At 36.0% G+C, this 25741-nt stretch overlaps 2 protein-coding genes across 9 annotated transcripts in view; both read right to left on the reverse strand.

Moving 5' to 3' along the window:
• ryr1a (ryanodine receptor 1a (skeletal)) overlaps nucleotides 1-16479 on the reverse strand; it is a 61031-nt gene extending 44552 nt beyond the window's left edge. For 7 of the 8 annotated variants that reach the window (XM_067397769.1, XM_067397765.1, XM_067397770.1 and 4 more), the window contains exons 1-27: nucleotides 16300-16479; nucleotides 11913-12032; nucleotides 11717-11818; nucleotides 11479-11499; nucleotides 10047-10121; nucleotides 9838-9916; nucleotides 9632-9744; nucleotides 9461-9560; nucleotides 8342-8438; nucleotides 8183-8257; nucleotides 7941-8097; nucleotides 7669-7833; nucleotides 7005-7126; nucleotides 6591-6774; nucleotides 6319-6454; nucleotides 6094-6189; nucleotides 4337-4455; nucleotides 4110-4243; nucleotides 3793-4034; nucleotides 3524-3716; nucleotides 3233-3449; nucleotides 3043-3147; nucleotides 2783-2886; nucleotides 2621-2704; nucleotides 1296-1455; nucleotides 884-1031; nucleotides 523-728 (exon numbers count right to left, since the gene is read on the reverse strand). In XM_067397769.1, coding sequence (XP_067253870.1) covers nucleotides 523-728; nucleotides 884-1031; nucleotides 1296-1455; nucleotides 2621-2704; nucleotides 2783-2886; nucleotides 3043-3147; nucleotides 3233-3449; nucleotides 3524-3716; nucleotides 3793-4034; nucleotides 4110-4243; nucleotides 4337-4455; nucleotides 6094-6189; nucleotides 6319-6454; nucleotides 6591-6774; nucleotides 7005-7126; nucleotides 7669-7833; nucleotides 7941-8097; nucleotides 8183-8257; nucleotides 8342-8438; nucleotides 9461-9560; nucleotides 9632-9744; nucleotides 9838-9916; nucleotides 10047-10121; nucleotides 11479-11499; nucleotides 11717-11818; nucleotides 11913-12032; nucleotides 16300-16347 — 3402 coding nt within the window. In that variant the 5' untranslated portion in view covers nucleotides 16348-16479. Of the gene's footprint in view, nucleotides 1-522; nucleotides 729-883; nucleotides 1032-1295; nucleotides 1456-2620; nucleotides 2705-2782; nucleotides 2887-3042; nucleotides 3148-3232; nucleotides 3450-3523; nucleotides 3717-3792; nucleotides 4035-4109; nucleotides 4244-4336; nucleotides 4456-6093; nucleotides 6190-6318; nucleotides 6455-6590; nucleotides 6775-7004; nucleotides 7127-7668; nucleotides 7834-7940; nucleotides 8098-8182; nucleotides 8258-8341; nucleotides 8439-9460; nucleotides 9561-9631; nucleotides 9745-9837; nucleotides 9917-10046; nucleotides 10122-11478; nucleotides 11500-11716; nucleotides 11819-11912; nucleotides 12033-12661; nucleotides 12743-16299 lie in introns of those variants that run through there. The other variant, XM_067397771.1, reaches the window with a different exon arrangement.
• A 1939-nt stretch (nucleotides 16480-18418) lies between these two features.
• zgc:153345 (uncharacterized protein LOC566129 homolog) lies at nucleotides 18419-23688 on the reverse strand. The gene is made up of 13 exons (XM_067399215.1): nucleotides 23557-23688; nucleotides 23387-23475; nucleotides 23142-23238; nucleotides 22302-22585; nucleotides 21956-22113; nucleotides 21690-21836; nucleotides 21027-21107; nucleotides 20833-20935; nucleotides 20651-20706; nucleotides 20458-20563; nucleotides 20263-20344; nucleotides 20037-20178; nucleotides 18419-19947 (listed from the first exon to the last, which is right to left on the reverse strand). Exons 1-13 carry the CDS (start codon nucleotides 23686-23688, stop codon nucleotides 18419-18421), a joined length of 3006 nt encoding a protein of 1001 aa, XP_067255316.1.
• Nucleotides 23689-25741: the final 2053 nt, after the last annotated feature.

Consider the following 25741-nt stretch of genomic DNA (forward strand, 5'->3'; position numbering starts at 1 on the left):
TGAACACATTTATAATGTTACAATTAAAAAAAGCACATCCATTTTCAACACTGATAATAATAAGAAATGTTTCTTAAGTAGCAAATCAGCATATTAGGATGATTTCTGAAAGATCATGTGACACTGGAGAATGGAGTAATGGCTGCTGACAATTCAGCTTTGCCTTCACAGGAATAAATTTCACGTTAAAACATATTAAAATAGAAAACAGTTATTTTAAATTGTAATAAAATTTCACAATATTACTGTTTTACTGTATTTTTGATCAAATAAAAGCAGTGTTGATAAGCATAAAAGACTTCTTTCAAAAACATTTTAAAATTTCCAACTGACCCCGAACATTTGAACGGTAGTGAATGACAATATACTGTATACTTTGGTGTTGTGATGCCAAGCAAAACTAATACTTGTCAATCTTCTTATGAATACCTTAAAGACCATAGTCTAATTTTATTGGTGCAATAACGCTTGTGGAAGGTTTCCTAAAAGAAGCCATTAATAATGCTAATGAAGTTGCAGTACCTTGAACCCATTGAAGACATAGGCTAGATCATCTGATCCCAGCTCTCTGTCTGCTTGGACATTTGGTCTTGCCCACCCAACTCTCATCTCTCCCACTGTCACCGCCTCAAACTCAAAGTACCATTTCCCCTGGGTCATGGCGTAGGATTTCTCTGCCCTGAACACACGGATCTTATCACTTCGACCACTGCCAACCCCATGTCCACCTAAAATATATGTTTACAGAGGTTTTGGTGAGTAAAAGTTAAAAAATACAAAATACAAAAATAAAAATACAAAGCTCATTCAATGACTTTAAGCTTCCTGTGTAGTATAATTCTTCCAGAGTGATATGAAGAGGTTGATTTAGATGGACACTCACTGCTTTCCTGGTCAGGTGGCTCAATATTGTAGCCATAGCCAATCAGAGTTCGTACTGCGGCACACACACTGTCACGATTGGTCTTTTTCGTTTTTTCATCCAGGAGAATGTATGGCACAAGACGGGGGTTGCGCTTGTTCACAATGTCCTAAAATGAACAAAATCAGAAGAAAATGAAGCAAACTCTGCAGAAAGAACAGAAGCTGAAATTGTAATCTCATAGAATCTTCAATTTTTAGATATATCATTTTTATTAATATTGTATATTTTCAGAAGTACTTATCTCAGAATATGGATGAATGTGAGACTCTTAAGGATGGGACATTCTCTGGGATGCATTTTTGCACTTTCTTTTTTTTGTAATTTATTGTTGTTGTTTTTATTGTGGTGCTACTAAAAAGTGTAGATCTACCTGAACAATGCTGTAAGTCCAGCCTTGGCGGACACGGTCTCGAGCCCAGACATTGTGTCCATTTTCAGCCAGCCTTTCCACAAGTGTGTTCTGATTAGGTGTCAGTTTTACATGGTTGAGGTCCAGAGGAGCAGGTTTGTATCCATTAATTTGCATATACCTAAGAATTAAATAGAAACTAATTTAAGTTTAGACATTATTATTATTATTATTATTATTACTACTATAAGTTTAGACATTATTTTGCTTTTTTCATTAAATTATCTATTTTATCAATACCTGTTGTTGTTAACATACACTTCTGTTGGGAGCAATGCATTACAAGTAACACGGGTTACACAATCAAATTAGTTTTTTCATGTAACTAGAGTTGCGTCCCAAATGACACACTATACACTATGCACTTATACACTATGTACTTGTGCACTATGCACTCATCCTTGTATAAGGTTATTTTGTCATTTAACACGGAGTAGGATCCTCCCTTCCCCTCCACTACGTGATTAAAGTGTCCAACATTCCACACTTCGTTTTTTCCGTTAATTTAGTGCATCATCCGGGTATTTAAAGTGTACTTTTTCTTTTTGGAATTTTCAGTGTGAACGCACTACTCACACTATTTATACTTAAAAACGTCATAGAATAGTGCATAAGTACGCAAATTGGGACGCACCTTAGTAGTAAAGTAACATATTACTTTCAAGTTTTGCAACAAAATATCTGAGTTATATCTGAGTTCAACACAAATTAATACTTTTAAAAGTAACTTTACCCAACACTTTTCACTGCCGTCCAAAAGTATGAGGTCAGCAAGATTTTTAAAATGTTTTTTAAAAGAAGTCTTTTTCGCTCACCAAGGCTGCATTTATTTGTTTAAAAGCACAGTAAAATATCATTACAATTTAAAATATCTTTTTAAAAATATATTTAAAAATTGTATTCCTGTATTGACAAAGCTGAATTTTCAGCATCATTACTCCAGTCTTCAGTGTCACATGATCCTTCAAAAATCATTCTAATTTGGTGATTTGGTGCTCAAAAAATATTAAAATGTTCAAAGAACAGCATTTAATTGAAATAGAATTCTTTAGAAACAATATAAAAGTCTTCACTGTCATTTTGAACAATTTCATGTGTCCTTGCTGAATAAAAATCTTCATTTCTTTCAAAAAAAAAAAAAAAAACATTTCGTACTGACCGCAAACTTTTGAATGGTAGTGTAAACAAACACTATTGTACCTTTGTAATTTAATACAAGAGCAAATTAAAACTTCTTTATCAGTGTTAAATGATTAGTGGTTATTTGGATATTCTGTAATACTGACGTTTTAGGAAGTTTGATCTTCTTCAAGTTCTCCTCTGCTTTCTCATCACCCATGCCTACGTGACAACCTAAGGCCAGAAGAGTCCTATAGAGACAATACAGAGAAGCAGGGGTTAATTAACCACACAGCAACATACATATAAAAGCTCAGAATTTCACTCACTTTAGTGTCTCCCCAGACATTGCCAAGTTGTAGTTCTTCTCAGGCTCTGGAAGGCTCTGGAAGTCCACTAGACAAGGATGCAACTTCTTGTTGTCATCACGAAACTGAAAGAATGGGGAAAGCAGACAGGTACAGAAAAAATATCAACAAAAGGACACATAATTTATATATTAAAGATGTTAAAAGTGGTGTTAAAGATGCACTTTAAAATAATCATTATAACCTTTAATTATATTTTATGTAATTACTCATAGACTCACTGGTCCATAGGTCCAGCCCTGCTCAATTCGAGTGACGGCCCACAGTTCGTGGCTGTTCTCAGCCAGTTTCTCTCTGATACGCTCTAGGTGAGGAGGAAGAACAATCTGTGGAAATAATTTAGGTGGCAAAATCAATCCAGAAAGTCACTTTATTTACACAGCCCTTTAATTGTATTCTATGAAATCCTACCTGCACAGTGTCCACCGGGCAGGGAGTGAAGGCAGTGTGGGAGAGGGACTGGGTCGGACCCAGAAGGTTCCGGACACCATTGTAGTCATGCTTGTACTCTTTAATAGGCTCAATCCGCAGCCTATCTTTGGGCAGAACTGCCTCATAGCATGGGGCATAACCTGGAGGAGGGAGGAATTTGAAGTCTCCATGCCGCCCACCAAGGAGAAACCGAACTCTGTGAAGTGGAACGCATTTTTGAATTTGCCCTATTAGATTTAACACATAATTTGTTGAAAACTCAACTCTTACTTGATCCCAGCTGAGAAGCTGACCGCAGGGAAAAACAGACCGTCGAGGTTGAAGTTCTCGAACATGCCTTGAACAGGATGTCCATTAACACGGAAGGAGATGCTGGGCACGCTCAGATCCAAACAGCAGCTCACTACATCCTCGGCCGCGAGAATGTGTTGATTGGGCGACGTCGCCTGACGTGGTACGCGACCTGATGAGAGCATAATGCTATAAATGAGCTCAGTGATATCAATGTCCTGGAACAGACAGAGGTAGGTAATCCTCACCTGTCCACAGATGTAGGCCATCAAAGCCATATGAGAAAAGATCATCTCCAACTCCATTGCTCCCCCATCCCTCTCCTCCTCCAGGGTAGGGGCTGTAGCCCTCCGTCAAAGCCCAGCCGACACGAAGGTGACACGCCTGAGCGGTCAGGAATGACTCCACGTGGTCTACGATTAACTCGTAGTACCACTTCTTATACTGGGTAGAGCCTTCACACGTGCCCAGAAAAATGTTGGGTCTCATACTGCAAAAGATCAAACATGAGTCCAAACAAATATATCCTTTTATTATATATAATTTGGGTTGTACTGAGACAGACCTGGTGACATAATTGATGATATTGGTCTGCAGGAGGAGATCACGGCCCGGAAGCAGATTCTCAGTGATCAGATTCTGATTGGACCTCACGGCAACACCGTTACAAACACATAAAGAGCAGAGGACATCTAGAACCTACAAAGAAAAGCCACAACAAATCATGTGGTCAGATACGATTGAAGACACAGTAAAGTAAAGCTTTAACCTAGATTGCAAAAAGATATCAACCTTGTGATTGCGTCCATGTTTGTCCAAAAGCGCGATGATAGATTTGATGTGGTTCTCCTGGATGATGTTAAGCACCTCAGGGCTTTCAATAAGGATACAATACAGCACCTCCAGAATGCCTGACAATTAAACATATGCACATATACTCTACCGTTCAAAAGCTTGGGGTTAGTACGATTTTTTTTTATAAGAAATTAATACTTTTATTCAGCAAGGACACATTGAATTGAGCAAAACAGACATGAAAGACATTTCTTTATTTATTTTAAATTCGGATTTAAACTTTGTGGTAATTGAGCACAGAGGTGGTAATATAGGGCGTAAACTTTTACAGAGAGAGCGCAAATGGATTTTTGATCTTAAATGCTTATATCCTCTAGGTATGAATGAAGAATTGATTCTCAATTGTTTTTTTGTAAATTTCTCTCTTTTTTTCTGTAAATTTACATTTGTTAAATCATTTGCTTCAAGATCATGTCTTAATTATGTATTTCAATTGTCAATCATGTTATGTTTTTTTTGTATATATATATATATATATATATATGCATGTGTCGAGCTATTGGTTTCAAGATTATGTATTTCAATTTTCAATTGTGATATTTAATTTAGTATTTTCTGTGAGAATTAAGAATGACTATGTATACTTACAGGATATCTTGGATTTTGAAAATATGAAAATCATGCTATGATATGTTTTTTGAAATTTTAAAGTGTTGTATAACATTGATTATGAGTATATTTATTTACCTTTATGGTGTTAGTATTTGAGGTCCGGCTTTCAATAATGATTACAGTAATAAGCTTATTAAATGGATACAGGTGTATGCTTGGAATCATGGCGCTGATGAAGGGATGATCCCGAAAACGTTTTGCACATTTCACTTTTTGCACTTTTTGTGGCCTCTGGATAATAAATTAGTTTGAGCTTTTTTGGCTTTATTCTCGTGTGGATCTCTCATGTTTTTTTATTCCATTTCAAATAAATCATGTTCTTCTGAAATGCATTTTAATTTATATTTAAGATTCAACAATCCTGAATCACGGTTTCCGTGATTAGAATGATCATTAGAATGATTTCTGAAGAATGTGACAATGAAGAATGTAGTAATGATGCTAAAAAATCTGAAAATTCAGCTTTGCCATCAATGGAATTAATATAGTAAAAATATACTAAAATATAAAACAGTTTGTAAATTGCAGGATTGTGACAGAAAGTTAAATTATATTTACCACTGCTCTATTACTTTTTACCTGTTACTTATTACCTGTGACTAAATCCATTTAAATTCTATCATTTAGAATTAATTTTATAACAATCTTAAATGAATCTCAGTGGACTCTGAACCGAGTCTTAAAGAGATTGTTCACCCAAAAATGAATAATTTACTCACCCTCAAGTCATCCTAGGTGCATATAACTTTCTTCTTTCAGTCAAAAACCGGAGTTATATTTAAAAAAATATTATGGCTTTTCCATGCTTTATAATGGGAGTGAATAGTAACCAATATTTTGAAGCCCAAAAAAGCACATCCATCATCATCATAAAAGTAACCCATATGGCTCCAGAGGGTTAATAAAGGCCTTCTGAAGTAAAGCAATGTGTTTTTGTAAAACAAAAGAAAAACAAAAAAAATCCATATTTATGAATTTATAGACTATAATCACTGGCTTCCATACATTTGAGGGTGAGGAAATTATGGGATAATTCTCATTTTTGGGTGAACTAACCCTTTAAATAAATTATGGCTTTCTACCTGAGGATGCCTCTAAACGATCCAGTTTGCTGACCAGCCAGTCAAGATTATCACAGAACAAAGCACAGTTTGCCCTGTTTCCTCTGATCAGAGATGCTATAGAGGGAAAAAATGGGGGCATTACATTTTCCAATTAACGCTGAAACCAGTAAATCATTAAGTGCACCATTGTGGTTAAGACTTGTCTGTATTACATGATTCAATGATAAGTAAACACAGCCATACCCAGAAGCTCATAAAATAAGTTGACTATCTCTTTCCAGGACTCAGCTGCATCTTCTCCAGCAAATTCGGAGAAGTGGGCCGAAGTATTGTAGACATTCAGCCGATCAACACAGTCCAACACGAGAGTGATCATGCCCTATGCAACAAAGCAGACATTGGTAATTATGTTTGTAAATGTTATATGCAGTGTACATAAAGACAATATATTTTCATTAGTATAAATTAAATTTGATTTATATGTATTTGAATGTATTTTTGTAAGCATTTCTAACCTCCTCTTGAAATAGATTCTGACGGTTCCTTAAAGACCGCAGTTTGGTCTGCTTCTCCTCATGTTCCAGCTCCTCCTCTGGAGGGCGGAAATAGAAGATGAGATCCTGCAAGGACAGAACTATGGCATCTAGAGGCAGAGATGGGGACGGAGATTTACTCTTCCCACTCAAAGAGTCCAGACCCCTGTAAGACAACACAAATCAACAAAAAAATATTATTTACCCTTACCCTGATATTTACTTTTGATAAAAAATCCTTTTAAACAAGTGTTAATGGTGCGAAGTGCAATATATGGTCACCACGTCTGTTTAGGCTTGTCTGTTTTGATAGGCTGGTTTAAGAGGGTTTTTTTTCCCCAAGGAATCCTAAAGATAACAATTTTAGACCAGATCTACAGCTGTATGTGGACATACTTAATAAACTGAGTGAAGAGTCCCGCCGTGCTATAGATCATCCTAGCAGCCTGGGATTCTGCTGTCTGAGAGCGGGCCACAGTCAGAGCATCGTCCATGTGACCTTCCTGATGCAGTATAGCCTAAGGGGAAAAAACGCACATATTAGAATTGATCAAATCTGTGAATTGTGCGGTTTTAGGTCTGCGAATTTACACTACTGTTCAAAAGTTTGGGGTCTGTAAGATTTGAGTATAAAGTCTCTTACTCTCACCAAGATAAAGAAAATACAGCAAAAACAATAATGTGAAATATTATTAAAATTTAAAATAACCATTTCTATTTTAATATATTTTAAAACTTTATTTATTTCCGTGATGACAAAGCTGAATTTTCAGAAATTATTCTAATATGCTCAAGAAACATTTCTTATTATTATTATAAACGTTAAAAAGTTGTGCTGCTTAATATTTTTGTGGATTCTTTAGGATTCTTTTATGAATATAAAGTTTAAAAGAACAGCATTTATTTGAAATAGGATTTTTTGTAACAAAACAATGTAAATGTTTTTACTGTCACCTTTGATCAGCCGAATGCATCCTTGCTTAATAAAAGTATTCAGTTCTTTCAAGCAAACAATACAGACACTTTTGAAAGGTAGTGTACTTGAGGTTAAAACTCATACCTTTCTCTTCAGTGGCCCCAGACGAGCAGACTTAGCATCCACCGAAGCATATGTGAGCCACAGGCTGGTAGAGACATGCTGCAAAAAGCACATGGACTCTCCGTACTTGATCTCTGGGATCCCCATTCCCTCCACATCACGTTTCTGAGCCACCTCGGTCTTCTCCTACTCAGTCAAATGACATAAGAAGTTTTAACATCAAAGATTGTTAGAAAACATTTTCAAAAGAGCAACCTACTAGAGCGTTAGAAAGCTGAGAGCAGTATAGAGACCTTAGAAGCACGAAAGCAGAAAGCAGAGCTCTTCGTATTCGCCTTTTCCGGGTCCACAAGCAGGAGTCCTTTCTCTTCATCCAGGCACAGATACCTGCCTGTTGTGATGTGACGCACCCTGAAGGACTGACCCCACTTCATGTGGCTACCACTCCAACTGTGTGCAATGAGATTGAACATCAGCCCAAAAGGAGAAAATCTTTTTGCCTTTTAAGGCTCTACTGTATAGAAATAGCACCGACCCAATGCGAAGAGGCTCCAGTCTCCAGAGAGATCTGGCATGGCTGCACACGGCTCCACCTTCATAGTGTGCATTTCTGAATAAAAGAAAACATTGATTGTGGTGTAGATTAGCTATTTGTGTGTGTTTACATACAGAAGCATATGGCTTTGTATCTCACCGTCTCTGGTCGTCACCCTGGTCAGCAGCAGGAATTGTTAAACACTCATCCATGTGCCCATGAAAAAGACGCAGAACATGCCCTCCAGTCAGATACCCTGAACCAAGGAAACATCACAAAATAATGTATCACCTTTGTTGTAAAGACACTTTTAAAATTGATCAACAATGTATATTGATTTGGTTGCATGATGCATATTGGTTTAACTGTAGAAAATAAGGAAATTAGGACATTTATATTAGTATTGTAATTTTACAGTTCTTATTCTTATTTTGTTTTTATTTAGTAATTTTTATATTATTTTTTACTTCTTTGAAATGGTACAAAATTTGGTAAAAGTTTTTGCACTTATGTGAAAAAAAAAATGGGCATGATTTGAAAAGGTTAAATGGTCCAGAAAAAAAAAAAAAAAAAAAAAAAAGTCAAACTTGTATTGTACACAGTCAAAAATGACAGCATTGGAAAATGGATAGGAAGCCAATTTCATCTAATGGAAACTTTTGGTACTGCGCCCCAGCAAAATCTTACTGAGAGCTCATTTTTTTGAATTTGGAACACAACTTGTTTAGATTTATGGCTTTGATTTCCTCTCAGTTTTAGAAAAAAATATATATTTTATACAAATATTGAAAATAGTATTTTTGTGCAATTTTCATAACAATAAACTTAAACTTATACAACTTTTTAAAAGTTTACAAAGAAAAACCTTTTTCACTTTAGCAATAATCTGCCAAGTGTCTTTAAAAAGAGACCAAACTTAAGTCTGTGCTCCAAAGCATTATAGACAGTTTATGACATTAAGTTAAATAAATGGATTAAATGGATTATAACTACTGCATAAATATAATTTAGTACCATGAAATCCCCTACAAATAAAAAATATTAAATAAAAAACATTATCAAATCTAAAATATAGAGCATTCATTTCATTGAAATAATAAAACATTGACTGCCACACGAGGAGCACCACAGAGTTAAATAGCATTTTAAAAAATTTTCTATTAGAAAAATCGCAATTAAATTTTTTCCCAAAATCCTGCAGCCCTAATGCATATAAAATGTCTCATGTTGTATGGCAAATAAAATGTGGGTTTAAAAAAGCTGGTGCTTTAAGCTTACCCTCTGCAAGCTCACAGCCAGAACAGACTGGGTTCATGTTCCAAAGGGTCTGCATGAAAGAAGCGTCCACCATGAGGTCTCCGCTGGCATAGGACAGGTGCTGTTGATGGGACAGATGTTTCAAGTGAAACTGTAAGGCTCCACTGTAGACTATAAAGAGACGAGCCTTACCAGATATCTCTCAGAGGACACGCTGACCAGGATGAGATCATCGCCCACCCTGACTTTCTCACCCTCTGATCTCTGCTTGGAGGCAGGGTGAATTGTCCACCAACATGCCTCACCTGGAGAGAGATTTTCTTTAACTCAGATTTCCCTTTTGTATATTTACAAGCACTCAGTATATTTGTGATAACGATCCACTAGAAATCAGATACCTGTCGAGTCCTCCTGCAAGCCCACGTCAAAGGCCAGCTTGTCTGTGAGTGACCTTGATGTTGTCAAACAGCTGAGGTACTGCATCATGCAAAGAGATGGCAATCAATGAAAATGGACAAAATAAATGATTATTTCACTGTAGTCAATTTTCTCTGAAAATACTCATCCAGTGATGGCCTGCATGTGTGTATATTGAGATGTGACCCACCATGCCAGAGTGAGTGTGTCTGAGCAGGATGGCATGGCCATACAACAATGTGCGGTGGCCTCCTCCTTGTGAAGACTAGAAAGGTGGTGAAAAAATATGACCATATAATTCAAGAGATGCATAGGCATCTATACAGATATGGTTTTTATCACAATAATAATCAAAAGATTAACACAGAATAGGTGAGTAAAGACTATGAGAAGACAAAAACAGTGTTTAGCATCAGGGTGGTCTCAGTTATAACTAGGACTGCAACAACTAATCAATAAAATTGATAATGAAAATCATCGACAAAGAATGTCATTATTGATTAGTCGTGTCTGCCCACCGTTCACGGAAAACTTCTGCCAGTCACGTCAATTACAGCACTCAATAACGCAGTTATATGGCCAAAATGCAACTAAACATAGTGGAGGGAACAGAGTGAGCTGCTGCGGCAAAGGTACGCGATCCAAGCAGCCCAAGATATGAGAATCCTTTATTTTAAGCTTCTAGCTAATGCATTAGCGTAATGTTTAACATGACTTGCCGTCAGGCGCTTTGACAGATGCGTGTGCTGTTTAATGTGTGATATGTTTCCTCAGCGCAAAACTTTCTTTTTACAGTTATATCCTTATCTGTAAGTGTTACAAAGACACGTCCTGGCAGTCTGCATTAAACTTCAGACTTTATTGAATGAGCGCATGTGATTCAAACAGACAGGTTAGAGAGAGAGGGAGACAATTAATATTCAGTGCAAAAATATTAATTTTGCTGAAATATCTGTTGTTGGACAATAAATTTAAGTCAAAAGTCAACATGTTTTAAGTTTAAAGTCAACATGAAATTCAGGTATTTTTATAAGGATAAGAGCGTATAACTGGATATATGTAAATGTAAGACGTTTCTTACATTTAAAGAATAAAGAAATGACAGTAACAGGTTACTGCGTCCAGAGTAACGAGTTTGTGTTTTTGTTTTTCTTTATCATCTTTATTATTATCTTCATTATTGATGCAGGGATTTAAACTGTCCTTTTGCTTTATAGCTCTTTTGCATATACCATAGATATGGATATATTCTCTATGTATGTTTTCTTAGCTTTCAGTTAGCATGTTTGTTTGAAGGACTGCATTGGGCAGGACGTGGAATTGTGTGTTATATCAAAAAAAAAAAAAAAAAAAAAGTAAATAAAAATGAAAATTGGGCTTTTTAAAATCCAATTAATCCAATAAATAATTGGCTAATTAAGTGATTATCAAAATAATCATTAGTTGCAGCCCTAGTTATAGCCTGCCTTTCCAATGTCTCCGACATTTGCAAAGCATGACTTCTGGTCTGCCGTTTGTCAGAGACAGTGATAAGGCAGCTTTAATGTAAGGTAGAAACACAGTATAATGTGTAAGAATAAGCAAAATTCAAGGAACATTTCAAGGCAAAAATGGAAACCTACCCATTTATCCAAATCGACTGCCTACAATAGGCAAAAGAGAAAAGAAGGGAAGGAGGACAAGAGATGGTCATGCATTTCATGGCAGTTTGGGTACAACAAATGATTGAATTTGAATTTAGTTGATTTGGTATTAAAGGGATAGTTCACCCAAAAACGAAAATTGCCTTCATTTTTTGGTGGACTATCCTTTTAAGAGTGACTCTCTTCCTTATTCCTGATGTATGTGCTCTGAACAAACCTCATTAAGCTCATTTGTGTTAGCCAGCATTTCCTGAAGGGCCCGCACAGATAACGACTGCTCCAGGATAAAGCAGCATATCGCCAGATCAGGAGGAACATTCTAGAATGACAAAAAAAAAAAAAAAAATGTATAGAATACTGGGAATCTAAAATATCAGAGAGTATTTCATTAATTCAGAATGATTTAAGCATACCTGAGCATTGGATGTAGTTTCCAGAAAACACAAGCGATTCCCAAAACCCTCACAGGACAGACAGAGTTTGATCTGCTCCTTCAGGATAGTTGCTGTGCATTGTAGAACCACCTGGTCATCCTACAAAGAAAGTAAATGTCAAGATGTCAATCTTAGGTTTATATATCATGTTTTTAAAGAAGCCTAAACATTTCAGAATAGTTAAAGGGATAATACATTTACCCAAAAATGTAAATTCTCTTGTCATTTATTCACCCTCATATAGTGAAGAACACAAAATATATTTTGATAAAATGTTGGTAACCAAACCATTTTGGTGCCCTTTGGCTCCCACTGTATTGACAAAAAAATATCTTTGATTGTGTTTCACAGGAACGACATGAGGGTGAATTTACATTTTTGGGTGAACTATCTATTTAACATTAGACAAAAAGTTAGCAAAATTGAATTATGTCATCATTTATTTTATTCAGTGACTGTGAGTACTTCTCAGGGCACAATCTGAGGTTCATCTCATGCAACCTTGTGATAAACAAAGACAACATTTTGTCAATGCATTGTCCAATATCTGAAGATTACTGGGATTAAACGTCTCAATCTCTGCTCTTTTGGAATCACAGAAATCCAATTTGATTCAGCAATGAATATTGCCACTTTCTGAAATACTGCTTTAGACAAGTCATTGATGTTCTCTTTGTAACAGCATGTCCATAGCACACATTGCTGCTACATAACTTGGTATTTGTAACCTTGATCAAGGCAGCAAGCACCTAATCCTGAATGTGGCTCAGGTTACTGCCAAAACACATGTGAGGAGGCTTAGATGAGCCCTGTCTGAGAAGAAAGAAAGATTGATTTATATATTAAATATATTCAAGTTTAATGAGAAACAAAGTTATTTCATTGGTTATATGAAATCAACAATTTATTTGATCATAATACAGAGTTATAAAGCCTGTAGTACTGCTACTAATTTTATGTACACCCTCTGAAACTCTATTCCCATACAAGTTGACCTCAAAAAGACTTAATTTAATAACCTCATTATTGTTCTTTTGATTCAGTTCAATATGTGTTGTATGAATATGCAATGTTTATGTAAAATTATAAGCATTTTATATTAAAGTTATAGGATGCCTTTATAGACAAATTGGGGCAGGTCATGTCCTTGACAGCCTGTCTGCATGACAGGGTATTATGTATGTAAGTGTGTCATCTGCTGAGATATTCAAGGGCTGGAATGTAACCCAGTGGGCCGTGGAAAACCCTGTCCACACTGACACATTCTGCTAGCAACCTGAGACAATTCTTCTGTTATGACAATATAGTCATTGTGAAATCGCAATAATAGCATTTGCATTTAATGTCAGAATAAGTTTGCAACAAGCATTAATTTTTATTTACAATCATCCCATTAAAATATTTAAACTTGTTGTTGGAAATACAATACTGTTCAACAATTCAGTTTAAAGTCACTATGAAATCAATATGGAAAATTTTTGTTTTTTATGGAACGTTGAAGTATTATAAATGATTCATCCGTGCACATAATTATTTTTAATTCATGTGCTCTTAAAATCTTTAATTAAAATAACTTCCCTTCCAGCTTCGTCTCTTTTCTTCTGTGATGACATATTTACTGGCACGAGGGCGGGACAACCTGTGACTCACGTGAGATCACAGCAGTAAACAAACCAAAGTGATCCAACAATCCAATCAATTCCTGATGGACAAAATCAAGTTCCGCCCAACATTTTTTCTTGTCCAAGAAAACGTTTCACTTTTGTATATATATACGTCACAATAGGGAAGAAAAGTGTATCGCAACTTCTGTTTCATGCCGACTTTAATACTTTTATTCAGCAAGAAAACATGAAATTGATCAAAAGTGTCAGTAAAGACTTTTACATTATTACAAAAGATTTCTATTTCAAATAAATGAATGACAGCTGTTTTCAACATTGCCTATGGCAAGTGATTATTATGTTTCTAGCATGTTATATGTTTGGCAACAGTTCTTTTAACCCTTAAAGATGGAGTGAGTAGCTTTTCATTTCTTAAACAACCATGTTGGAAGACACATCAATGTCATATTCCAGGATGACAATGTCAAGATTCACCAGGCTCAAATTGTGAAAGAATGGTTGGAAGGAAGCATGAAGAATCATTTTCACACATGAATTGACACATGAATTGGTCCAGACCTTAAATTATTGAAAGTCTTTGGGATGTGCTGGAGTAGACTTTACAGAGTGCTCACTTCATGCATTGTCAATACAAGATCTTGACCAAAAATTGATGCACCTCTTGATGGAAATAATATCACAACATTTATTTCCATGGAGAGGTATTTGTCTATTAAAATCCAAAGAGCGATTTTGGCCGGGCATTGTAGTAAATGTTTCTTGAGCACCAAATCAGCAAATTATAATGATTTCTGAAAGATCATGTGACACTGAAGACTGGAGTAATGATGCTGAAAATTCAGCACTGCCATCACCAGAAATAAATTATATTTTAAAATATATTAAAATAGAACACAGTTATCATAAGTTGCAATAAAAGTCCACAATATTACTATTTTTTACTGTATTTCTGATTAATTAAATGAAAAATTTGGTGAGCATATGCATCTTTCAAAAACATTTAGAAACCGATTAGGTTTTAGGTTTATGTTTATGTATAAAGGAACATAAATTGCTGTTGAAATGCATAATTTTTTTTTAAAAATCAACTTTCTTTTTTTGCCATTCATAGTCCTGCTGTGCGACAAATACAATATTATGTATTAATATGAGGTCATACAAATTGCATAAATAAAATTAGAAAATGTATAAAGATTTAGATAAATTTGTTTTAAATGGTCTTCAAATAGTTTTAGTTCTCGCTTACTGTTTGAAACGTCAGCAACCCAATTACAGTATCACAAGCATTAAATTCTTTTTTAATCAGCTTTCTACCCTACTTGTCTCTCCGGGCCTCCTCCTCATTCTCTGTCCCTATTTCAGGCTGTGGCACCTGCTACATGCAATTTTCCTGGAGCAAGAGTCACACAAAGTAATAGTTGAACTGTAATCACTGCAAAAATTACTGTTCATTAGTGACAACGACCATCTGACGGCTGTTCCACAATCACAGAATACATAAAGAAACTGCATCAAAAATACCATCCAATAAAACAACTTTCAATGAAGAGTGATCCAAAATTCTGTGTTTTGTAAAAAGCATTAAGGGATTTCACAAGCTAGACACTTTATCTCATTTTCTTTCATTACCTACTCCAACTCAATTTCAAAAAACTAAATTTTGAAGAAAAAAAAAAAAAAAGATTATTCATCAGAAAAATCACACACTGTACAAATCATATTGGGCTACAAACTTAATTTCAAGAATTTAAGCAGAAGACTCACAAGAGACAAAAACTATCCAAAATTAAGTATAAAAGGACCTTCATTTTAACAGTGTTCATGAAATGTTTCTGTTATTCAAACAAAACTCTCGATATGGGCTGAAACGCTCTAGAGGCTGACATAAAAGTAGGGAGACATGCAATAGACTTTTTAAATAGACTGTAACAAACAGGTGTTGGTTCATGACGAGCCAGAAAGCTGCTAATCCTATCTCTGTATATAGACTCAGAGCTCGCAGACAGCAGCATCACAAACAACAGCACAGCACTAGTTGTCTCGAATTTATGCTTCTGCATTGGTTGAACTCCATCCTGCAGTAAAATCTTCCAGTGCTCTTGTTAGAATGACTCAATGTCCATGTTGACTTAACCCCAACACAGCCAGGTCAGGCATTTACAACACTAAAGTCAAAGCATAGACTCCTATCCCCACAGAAAATTGACAACATGGTATGCAATGCATTACATTACGGCAGTAATGGGCTTCACATCTTTAATTTACAGATCTTTTTACTGTATTTTTAGTCTATAGTCTAGAGACTATAGTCTATATCTTAGTCTTGGCAGTACGTTGCCGTCATGCTTCTGTGCAGTGCCAAGTGTAAAGTCCCGTTTCAAACAGTGACAATCCAACCTTTGCGCTGCACTATGTATAAATAGACAACAATGCCAGCAAATCCACACACCTGGTCATGTCACTCTGCATTCATCCAAAAACATTCACGAAAACTGAATAAGAAAGCTGTCAAAAATGTGGTCAAGTTCAACATTGATCATATACAATGTTAAGAATTCACACAATGAATATCCATGACTTCTTCATTCATTAAAACATTCAGTAATTTCCATTCATTTAAAAAATCACATTTCTAATACATTCATTGTATGAATTTCCAAAATTTCCAAATATTTACAGTGCTTATAATTATATACATTTTTTTAACTAATCAGAGGTAAGGTATTCTCAATATAACTCACTGTTCGTAAGAACTGGATTTCCTCTTCTCCCTCTGCTCCTTCTGCCATGGTGCAGGAGATTTAACGGGCAGGAAAATGAGACACGGTTCCCTCTTTCCTTCTTCCCAGCTGGGACAGATCCCAGCCTGAGTTTCCCCACTTCTCTTTGCACTTCGGACCAGAGGCTTCCTGTGCGGGTGGAAGTACTGAGACTCCAGCTCTGGTGAATGTGGCTCACAGAGATTAACAGGCAGCTCCTTTCTCTAGCGTCCTCTTGCTGCTCCACATCAAAGAGGAGGAGCACCAGCCTAATTAAACTAACATTAGCACTCTCTGTTGGCTTTACATAATAAAGGATATTAATCTTTTTATAATAATTTAAACAGATTTTATGAGTGAAAATACTGTACCTTTCCTTTAAAATATAGTTCCTTTCCCTTTAATCTGGATTTGTTCCTTGGTTATTTGATATCTCATCATTGCACAGAATCTGCACTTGTTAAAATTACAAATTACTTACTTTTAGCTTCTACTCAATACTAGTTTTGCTTGATCTTAGTGCTGCGTTTGACACAATAGATCATAAAATACTCTTAGACTAACAAGATGGACTAACAATATTACATTGGTATTCAGGGACAGGCATTAAGGTGGTTTAGATTGCACCTATCATTACAATTTGGTTTATTTAAACAAGGAAAAATCTAGATAACATAAGTAAATTATGCTGTGTTGCAAGGGTCTGTGTTAGGCCCTCTTCTATTTTCAATATATATGCTGCTACTTGGTAATATTATAAGAAAAGATGGAATTAGTTTCCACTGCTATGCCAATGATACGATATGTTTATGGTCTGTTATATGATGTTATATATTTTATAACAACCACATGAAATTTCTAAATTATCCAAGTTGACAGAGTGTGTTAAAGATATGAAATATTGGATGACCAGTAATTTTCTTCAGTTAAATTCAAATAAGAGATATTACTTATTGGACCAAAAACATGTACACAGAATCTCTGTATTTAGAAGGATGTACTGTTACTTCATATTAGACAGCAACTTGTCCTTCGAAAATCATATTTCATGTTACAAACAGCCTTCTTCCACCTTAGAAACATTGCTAAGCTACGGTACATGTTATCTGATTCTGATGCAGAAAAGTTAGTTCATAGATTACTGTAATGCATTACTAGCTGGTTGCCCTGCATCCTCAATAAAAAAGTTACACTGTAAAATTGAACAGTGAAATTAAATTGAATGAGTTTGTTTCACTCAAATAATAATGATAGTTCATTGTACTTAATAGAAAAAAAGTTGTATGAACTCAAAATTTGACTGTAAATTGTAATCATTAATATGATTGAGTTTCAGCAGATTTCTAATTCCCAGCATGCTTTGGATCAGACTGTATAAGGAAAATACTTTGTGCACAAAAATAGCGACTATTCAACAATAGGCCGGCTCCTGCGTCAGCATAACATGCATGCGTCGTGCTGCTCATGTGAACAGCGTCTACCAATACCAATCTGGTGTTCTGAAGTCGCTATATAAATAAATGTGAATTTAATTGAATATTTAAAGCAAATAAATGAATAAATAATTTCACTCTAATAAAGAAACATTCCATGTCACCACAAAGTAATTTCAAACTTAGTTTGTATATAAAAGAAAACTGTACTGAAATGCACTTGCAACGGAACTCTATGGGGCAACAGTTTGCCAATTGACTTCCAGTGCAAGTGCATGTTTTGCTTTTACAAACTTACATCACACATTTCCTGGATCAACTTGGATGCCACAGTAGCTGTCATTTTTACTAACTTCTATTTAAGCATTAATATTCCTTTAAAATATTTCCCAAACCAATCTTCCTTAGAACCAAAATCAGTTTCGCAAATAGATTGTCACAGATCCTTATATGCATGGAAATTAAATGAACTGAACTAGAAAACTACTAAGTGAACTATTAAAACAGATTTTATTAAGAACAAAGAAAATTTGTGACAGCTCACAAACATAAAAAAACAAATAAAAACATTGTTCCATAAATAATAGTTAGATGATTACACAAACCAGACTCAGTTCCCAGTCATTGGAAAATGTTATTTAACTAATAATAATGAAAGCACTAAATGTTTAAAGTGGCAACGGGTTCCAAGCAGACATGCGCACCTCATGCGAGGGCCAGCGGGGAGAGTCTCTGTAGTGCCTTCTAGTGATCTGACGTCTAAACTGAAAGGTTGGAGGGGAAAGATCACAAGGCAACCTGTTACTTGTGTCATCTTCAGAAATCACACCATCACATGTCAAAGAAGCAAAAGGTGGAAACTCAAATGTAGGACTGCCTTTTAGCCATGAGAGAGTTTCTTTATTGCTTTCGTGCAAAGGAGAGACTTGATCTGTTCTGAAGTCTTCGACTGAACTTGTGTCTTCAAAAAGATTCAATGGCACCATCTGCTGGAAGAACATTGGAGATGCAAGATCAGGTGTAAGAACAACTGGAGAAACATTTGAATCTTGATGATCGTTTTCCTCATGACCACCAATGTGGCACTTCTGATCCAACAGTTTATGAAGATCAAGCTCCTCGACATTCTGCTCTGTTTGTTTGCACAGGAACTGACATTCAGTTTTCTCCACTGCAGACAAAAACAGATCTTGATTTGGGTTTCCCAACGAGCTCAGAGAATCCACATCATTTGTCTGTTTTTGGGGGGAACTCCATGACCTCTTGCACATCTCTTGATGTAAATCATTAATCGGTTCATGATCGACAGACTCTACACCTGAATCAGGGCTAGCGTCGCATATAGCTATGAAAGCCTGATTTGCTGGTGGAGATCCCACAGGGCTCTGCTCTGGTGGTCTTTCCGATACGCCCTCATGACTGATGGAGCGGCCAAATCGCCGTGCCCCCTGCCTCCGAAGGCGCGTTGCTCCCCTCTGAAGGGATTCCTGTGGTTTCTCCCGAAACTGAGGTGCTGTTCGTGATGTCCGGAGCAGCAAGGTCAAAGCACTAAAACCTCTAAGTCGCTCAGCCACGGACAAACGCTGATGGGGTCTTTTGAAACCAAGAGTTGAATCTGCCATCTTGTCTTGTTTATAATTTTTTTGTGTTTTAATGCTTCCTTTTGTCTCTTGCGCTTCATTGATACCCACCTTCTTCTCTGTAGTTACACTCTCTTGCTCATTTGAGAGGGTCAGACTTGCAAACATTGGCCAGACACTGTTATCCATCTCAGTTTCAGGTCTACCAACTTCCTTTTCCAAATCAGGCATCTCATCAGTACATGAATCCAGCGTCACCTCAGGTAGGCTTATGGATCTACGAGGACGAGATCGGTTCTTAGAGCTGCTCTTATCTTTTTTGGACGCTTTACGTGGCAGCATTTCAGGCTGCTTCACCTCCGGCTCATTCTCTACTTCTATGCTCGCATCAACTTGAGACCCTTCATTTTGAGTGACAGACTGTATTACCTCACATTCTCCTAAGGGTTCAAAGTTCTCATCTTCAAGTACAGTCCAGCATTCATCATCACAGGGTTCCTCATTGTCCTGTCTTTGGATGCAAGAGGCTTCAGATCCCATGATTAGACAGTCATTAGGGTTTTCAACAAAACTGCAGTTGAGAAGATCCGGGTCATCGTCCACCTCATTCCCAACAACTGCAAGTTAGAAAAAAAACAGCGCTCAAATCTAGATTCAACTGATAATCAAAGATCATTAAAATAAATTAATAAAAACTGATCCAAACCTCCTCCTGGTCCATCAATGAGGATAAGGGGTATCCTTGGAGAAACATCATTTATAGGTGGTGAATCACTTTTACAGTCAGACTGTTCTTGGTGTTCTTCTAAACAGTTTTCAGGTCCTTTGTGTGTTGGTGTCGCTGAAAGCTAAAATTATGAAACCAGGTTAGCAGAATGAAAAATGGAAAAACTACTAAAAACACAATTGGTTTAAAAAAAAAAAATACATGCATGGTTACTGTTGTTTCCACTGGACACAGTAAAAAATCTGAGAGATCTTCTTCTCCGATGCACCTTTTCTTGTGTTGGAGGCCTGAAAACCCCAAAACACATATAAGCCTAACTGCTACTCTTTGTATATTAGAATTCATCCCCAAATTAGTCATTCATTTTTGTACAGAGTAGAGCACATTCATGATACAGTACCCAAGCAATTTCCGCTGTTCTCTTGTGTGGTTTGTCTTCATGGTGGTGGTAATGGTTTCTTCTTTACTACACTTTTCTTTCAGGGGACTATGACTGCCTACAGATTCTAACAGATTTTTTGCGAAGCAACTTTGTTAATATTCTACAACACTCAGGAGATGAGCTGGTAAAATACACACATAAATAGACTGACCTTCTGCCTGAGAGATGGTTGTCGGCATGTCCTCTCTTAGGTCATGTAGAGACCGCCTGAACAATAAACACACAAGCACAAATAGATCTGGAATGCACCATACATCTTTTGCAAGTAGTCTATGAAGTCATCTGTCAGCCAACAATATTGATATTTATGTATCGGATAAGTAACAAATGTACCTTTTCTTCGCAGATCCTTCAAGTTCAGGAAGTGAATCCTCAATTGCTTTACGTTTGACTGTAACTGGTGATTGAGGAGTGGGGCTTTTTGAGAGAGGAGTCACTATAAAGATCAAAGAAGCATTTTTTTTTACTTTTACAGTTTAAGATAACTAATAGGAAGGCACTTTCCATCCAAAAATAATGTGACTCACCTGACGTGACATCTAAGACTATTGGTGGTCCAGTGGGAGTACGACATGGCTTCAGTTTGGAAAAAGCATCTACAAATATTTCTGAAACAATATTTTGATTAAAATTTACATTATCATTACTAAAACAAAAATGCTCGAAAATGTATTTTTGCATGTAACATCAAACATACACATACACATATACATTTTATATACACATATATATATATATATATATAGTAAAATTGTGAATATCATTACAACCATTTTAATATAATTTACATATATAATATATATTTATAATATATAAACTGTTTTAATATAATTTAAAATGGAATTTATGTCTGTGATTTATTCCTTCATTCTTATATACTGGTTTGGTCCTCAGGAAACATTGCTTATTATTATCAATGTTGAAACAGTTGTGTTGCTTAATATTTTTGTGTAAACCATGACTTTTTCAGGATTCTTTTAAGAAAAAAATTCTCTCCACGTCTATGTGTTTAAAATTAAATTAAAAATTAGATTTTGCAAAAATTAAGGATGACACCATATATTTAGGATTGGTGGGGACCTAATAATAAAAATAAAAACCTTATTGATAGACCACTATTCTGATTACTGGGGGTGGACATAACCACCACAGACAATTAGGGTGGTCATGGCAGTCTGAAAAAATCTCACCACCAACACTTCGTCTCCGTTGTCGTCTCAGACTTCTGTAAACACTGAGTCCTGTCCTCTTACTAAAGATCGTGCCACCTGCAGGAGAGGGTGTCTCTGTTCCCCCTGTTGCTTTTAAAGCCTCTAGCATACATGATGGCACAACACCTGATAGATAAAGTTCACACAAGTAGTTCAGTTTACTCAAAATAAATTGGTCAATCTGATGCTGCACTCAGCAAAGGGCCAGTTAACCAATCGCTCAAACGAATCTTCTACATCTTTACCAATACGATCTGCATGAAGAATGAGTGATTTGATCACTGATGTCTGCTGGTCTAAATGCTTCTCGGTGTCCAGAGTGAGTTTGCAAGGTGGACAATGAAGCAGGTTAGGAGCAATAACAACGGCCAGGCTGCTCGCATCCATTCTGTTCTCACTGCATCTGATCAAAGACATGAAAATGAGGAAAATAGGACATACAATCATTACTGACCTCCAAAAATAACAATTTCGACTTAATTTTATGTAATATTTAAGCTTAAGAGAATATTCCATTAGGAATTGCACAGATCCAAGGAGTATAAAAGAGAGATAAGCTGCATATTTTCAAGCTGCGATCAAACGTAAAACCTCTCTGCAGCATGACGCAGGAAGGTGCAGAGGTATCTGAGTGCACGAGCGTGGGATGAAGGAAACAGAGCTGTAATGAGCAGAGTTGTTCTGTTTCTCGCTCCCTCCTGGTCACGTGTCATTTCAAGCCCCTGGGCCTGAATCAGAGGGATCTGGAGGTCTGTGGGGATGAGAGGAGATGGCAGCTCACGCAGGAACTGCTTTATGAGAGATGCGACGTCACAGGGCTGCAGGAGGGCTGCGTGCGGGAGAAGGAAGACTGGCTTTCCCTGCTCCAGATCTGCCTATGAAATAAAGCATTTGTCGTTACTTTTTCTTGCTGATCATTTTAAACATTTGTCAAAAGTGCCATTCATTTTTTTGTTTTAGATGTGCACTACCATTCAAAATTTTGGATTTTTTTTTTTTTTTTTAAAGAAGGCTCTTATGCTCAACAAGGCTGCATGTATTTAATAAAACAAAATAAAACAGCAATTTTATGAAATATGATTGGACTTCAATTGTTGTCCATTTAAGTATACTTTAAAATGTAATTTATTCTTGTGATGGCAAAACTTCAGCAGCCATTACTTCAGTGTCACATGATCCTTCAGAAATCATTCTAATAAATGCAAATAAATGCAGCCTTGGTGACCATAAACCTCTTAATTATTCCAAGCTTTTGACCAGTACTGTAAAACTAGTGGAACAAATAAAAATAAATAAAGTGTACACCCTAAAGGTCAAAACGTGTACCTGAATGAAAAGACTGTCATTCATCAAAACAATAACTGTATAAATTTAACACACACAACTACATAGGCATAGTGGTAAGATATAGACAGATTTGAAGGAATTTACCCTTAAAGCTCGGATACGACTGAGGGATCCGGTCTTCCTGAACAGACCCTCAGTGTCAAGATGTTGTGACAGATACCCACAGGCCTCCACCAAGAACCTGAAAACCAGCACTTCAGATGCCCTCATTTGGCATATAAAACACAGGCTTCTGCCGGTCAACCACTGTCATTCTTCTCTAGTGAAACTCAATTTTAATTTTTGATAATCTTAATTTTAAAACAAACAAGAGATGCTGTTAAACATACTGAGGTACTGGACCACCCATGTCAGAGAGTTGATGTTGAGGGAGCAAGTGCAGGTCACGTCCAAAAGCAAAGCGTTGTCCCGCACTCTCCTGTGAGACAAATTCAACGTATGTGATACTATATTTTAAGCAACAATTACCCATCGTTTCGAGAAGTTTTTCTTTTATTACCGGATTAAAAGTTTGTTGACAGTTGGAATCTCCATTCAGAAAGTTTTTCCAGTTTTTCACGCGGATACCGACAGCTTTGAGCGCGTGAATGATCGCCACCACGCGCAAACGGTCTTCTGTTAAACCAGACATTATTTGACGGTCTGTACACCAAAAAAAAACTTTCTATCTAAATTCAGAATGCTTTATTTTAGTTTATTACTATTTACTTGCAGAGTAAAGACATGGAAACGGTAAATTTTGCTAATTAGTACGGCGGTGGATGCGGCGACGATGTTTTCGTATGAACCGCCAGTAATGATTGGTGGCAGGACGTTTCCGCTCATCTGCACGTATGCAAATGAGCTAACCTTATTCAAATAAGCCAATGTGAGAGAAGAATTTCTTTAGCTTTTCTGGATTTGATAAATGTTGTTTCTTTTATTACAGAATAAAAATAAAATTAATTTAGGCTACTTTTTTAATCTAATTTACTTTTTATTACGTTTTATGCCAGTAAAATGGAGTGAACATTTTCCTTTCAAAAGAGAAAACAGCACAATACACATAATACAAGATTTTTGATGTATTGGTTGTTACTTGAAAATATAAAATATTAACATCCAATTGTATATTAAATAATTAGCATTTTTCAAAAGTAATATTTTATTTTTAAATATCTCCTAATGTGATCAACATCTCCTTGGTTGTAATTGTCAATAGTGTTTTTTGAACATTATATTTATGCATGGCACACAACATGCATGCAAGCTTTTACCCATTAAAAGTTATTTTACGTGAAAAACATATTATTTATCAGCAATATGATTTAAGCACCATATACTGCATAAATGAAAGGTTTCTATCCATTACACAATACTATGTTTTTAATGCTACTGTAATTGAAAAAGGTGAAATAAAAACATAAAACTGGATGTTTATAAATTATATCCCTGAAATGCATATTTGAGCTGTTTTAACTGAAAGCAGCTTGTACTGACATATCTTGTGCCATTGTTTTGTCTGAAGATGCACACCGGTTATTTTATTCTTTTAGTGTATGTTTATAAAAGTTACTTAAATATCCTAATGGAATTAAGGCCTAATCCTGGCTTAGATTAAGCCCTGTCTGTGAAACCAGGGGCCTGTTCCATGAAGCTGGATCAGCTGGCTAGCCAGGTAAGTTTCAGATTAGTTTGCACCAATCCTGGGTTTTAGGTACCATGAAAGTAACTTGGCTTTTAGAGGTGTTCTTCGCCATAGTAATTTACGCTCCACGGCTAACCTGCTCCGGGGCAGGTTATGTTCTGGGTTAGAGATCTCAAACTGAAATTGGACCAATCAGACATAAGCTAAGTGACAATGACACACCCAATGCAATAAAGTCACTCCCCCAGTTTCTCTTCCTCTAAATTAAAGGTCATTATATAGTAAAAACAATTATTTAACGATGAAATTGTCTGGTTTTAATGATAATATAATTTATATATGATTTGTATAATTATATGATCTATATTTTTATTAATCCATTACACACACGCAAATTTAGTGTAAAAGTAGTTATTAAGCACTTAGTTTCAATGAATATTAATATATATAGGCCTAAATAAGGAGTAAATATACTCTTTAAAAATTACTATATGTGACCTTGTATGCTTAAGTCTCTATTGCTATATATTATCAACTAACTTCACAACTTTCACTTGCACTGATAGAGAAAGATCATTTTATTTATTTGTCCTCTTTCACAGACAAGTATTTTCCATTAGTGTAAATGCATTTAAATTCTTCATTTTCAGCGAAAGAGTTTTGAATCATGCTGGCTCTCTCATGAGAAGTGAATCAGTTTATTGATTGGCCGTTTGCTACTGATGCCACGGATTCATGTGCACGCGCTCCACAAACTCAGGATCAAAGCCTGAGTTGACAGAGAAAGTTGATGATCAGCATCATGGTACCAACAAAACCTGATTGGAGTGGTGTGGTTTTGTCAACTCGAAACTAATCCTCTAACCTTGAGTTTGTTCACCTTCCATCATGGTACAGGCCCCAGGCCTTAGAGTTATTTATATATATATATATATATACATATAAAAAATCCTTTCAAATCATCATTCATACATGCAGTACCCCCTTCAAGTAACACGACTAAGGGGCAGATTTGCAATTTATATAGATATTTAATAAATATAAATGAATAGATGTA

Source organism: Chanodichthys erythropterus, chromosome 10, assembly GCF_024489055.1.
Source record: "Chanodichthys erythropterus isolate Z2021 chromosome 10, ASM2448905v1, whole genome shotgun sequence".
Classification (NCBI taxonomy): domain Eukaryota; kingdom Metazoa; phylum Chordata; class Actinopteri; order Cypriniformes; family Xenocyprididae; genus Chanodichthys; species Chanodichthys erythropterus.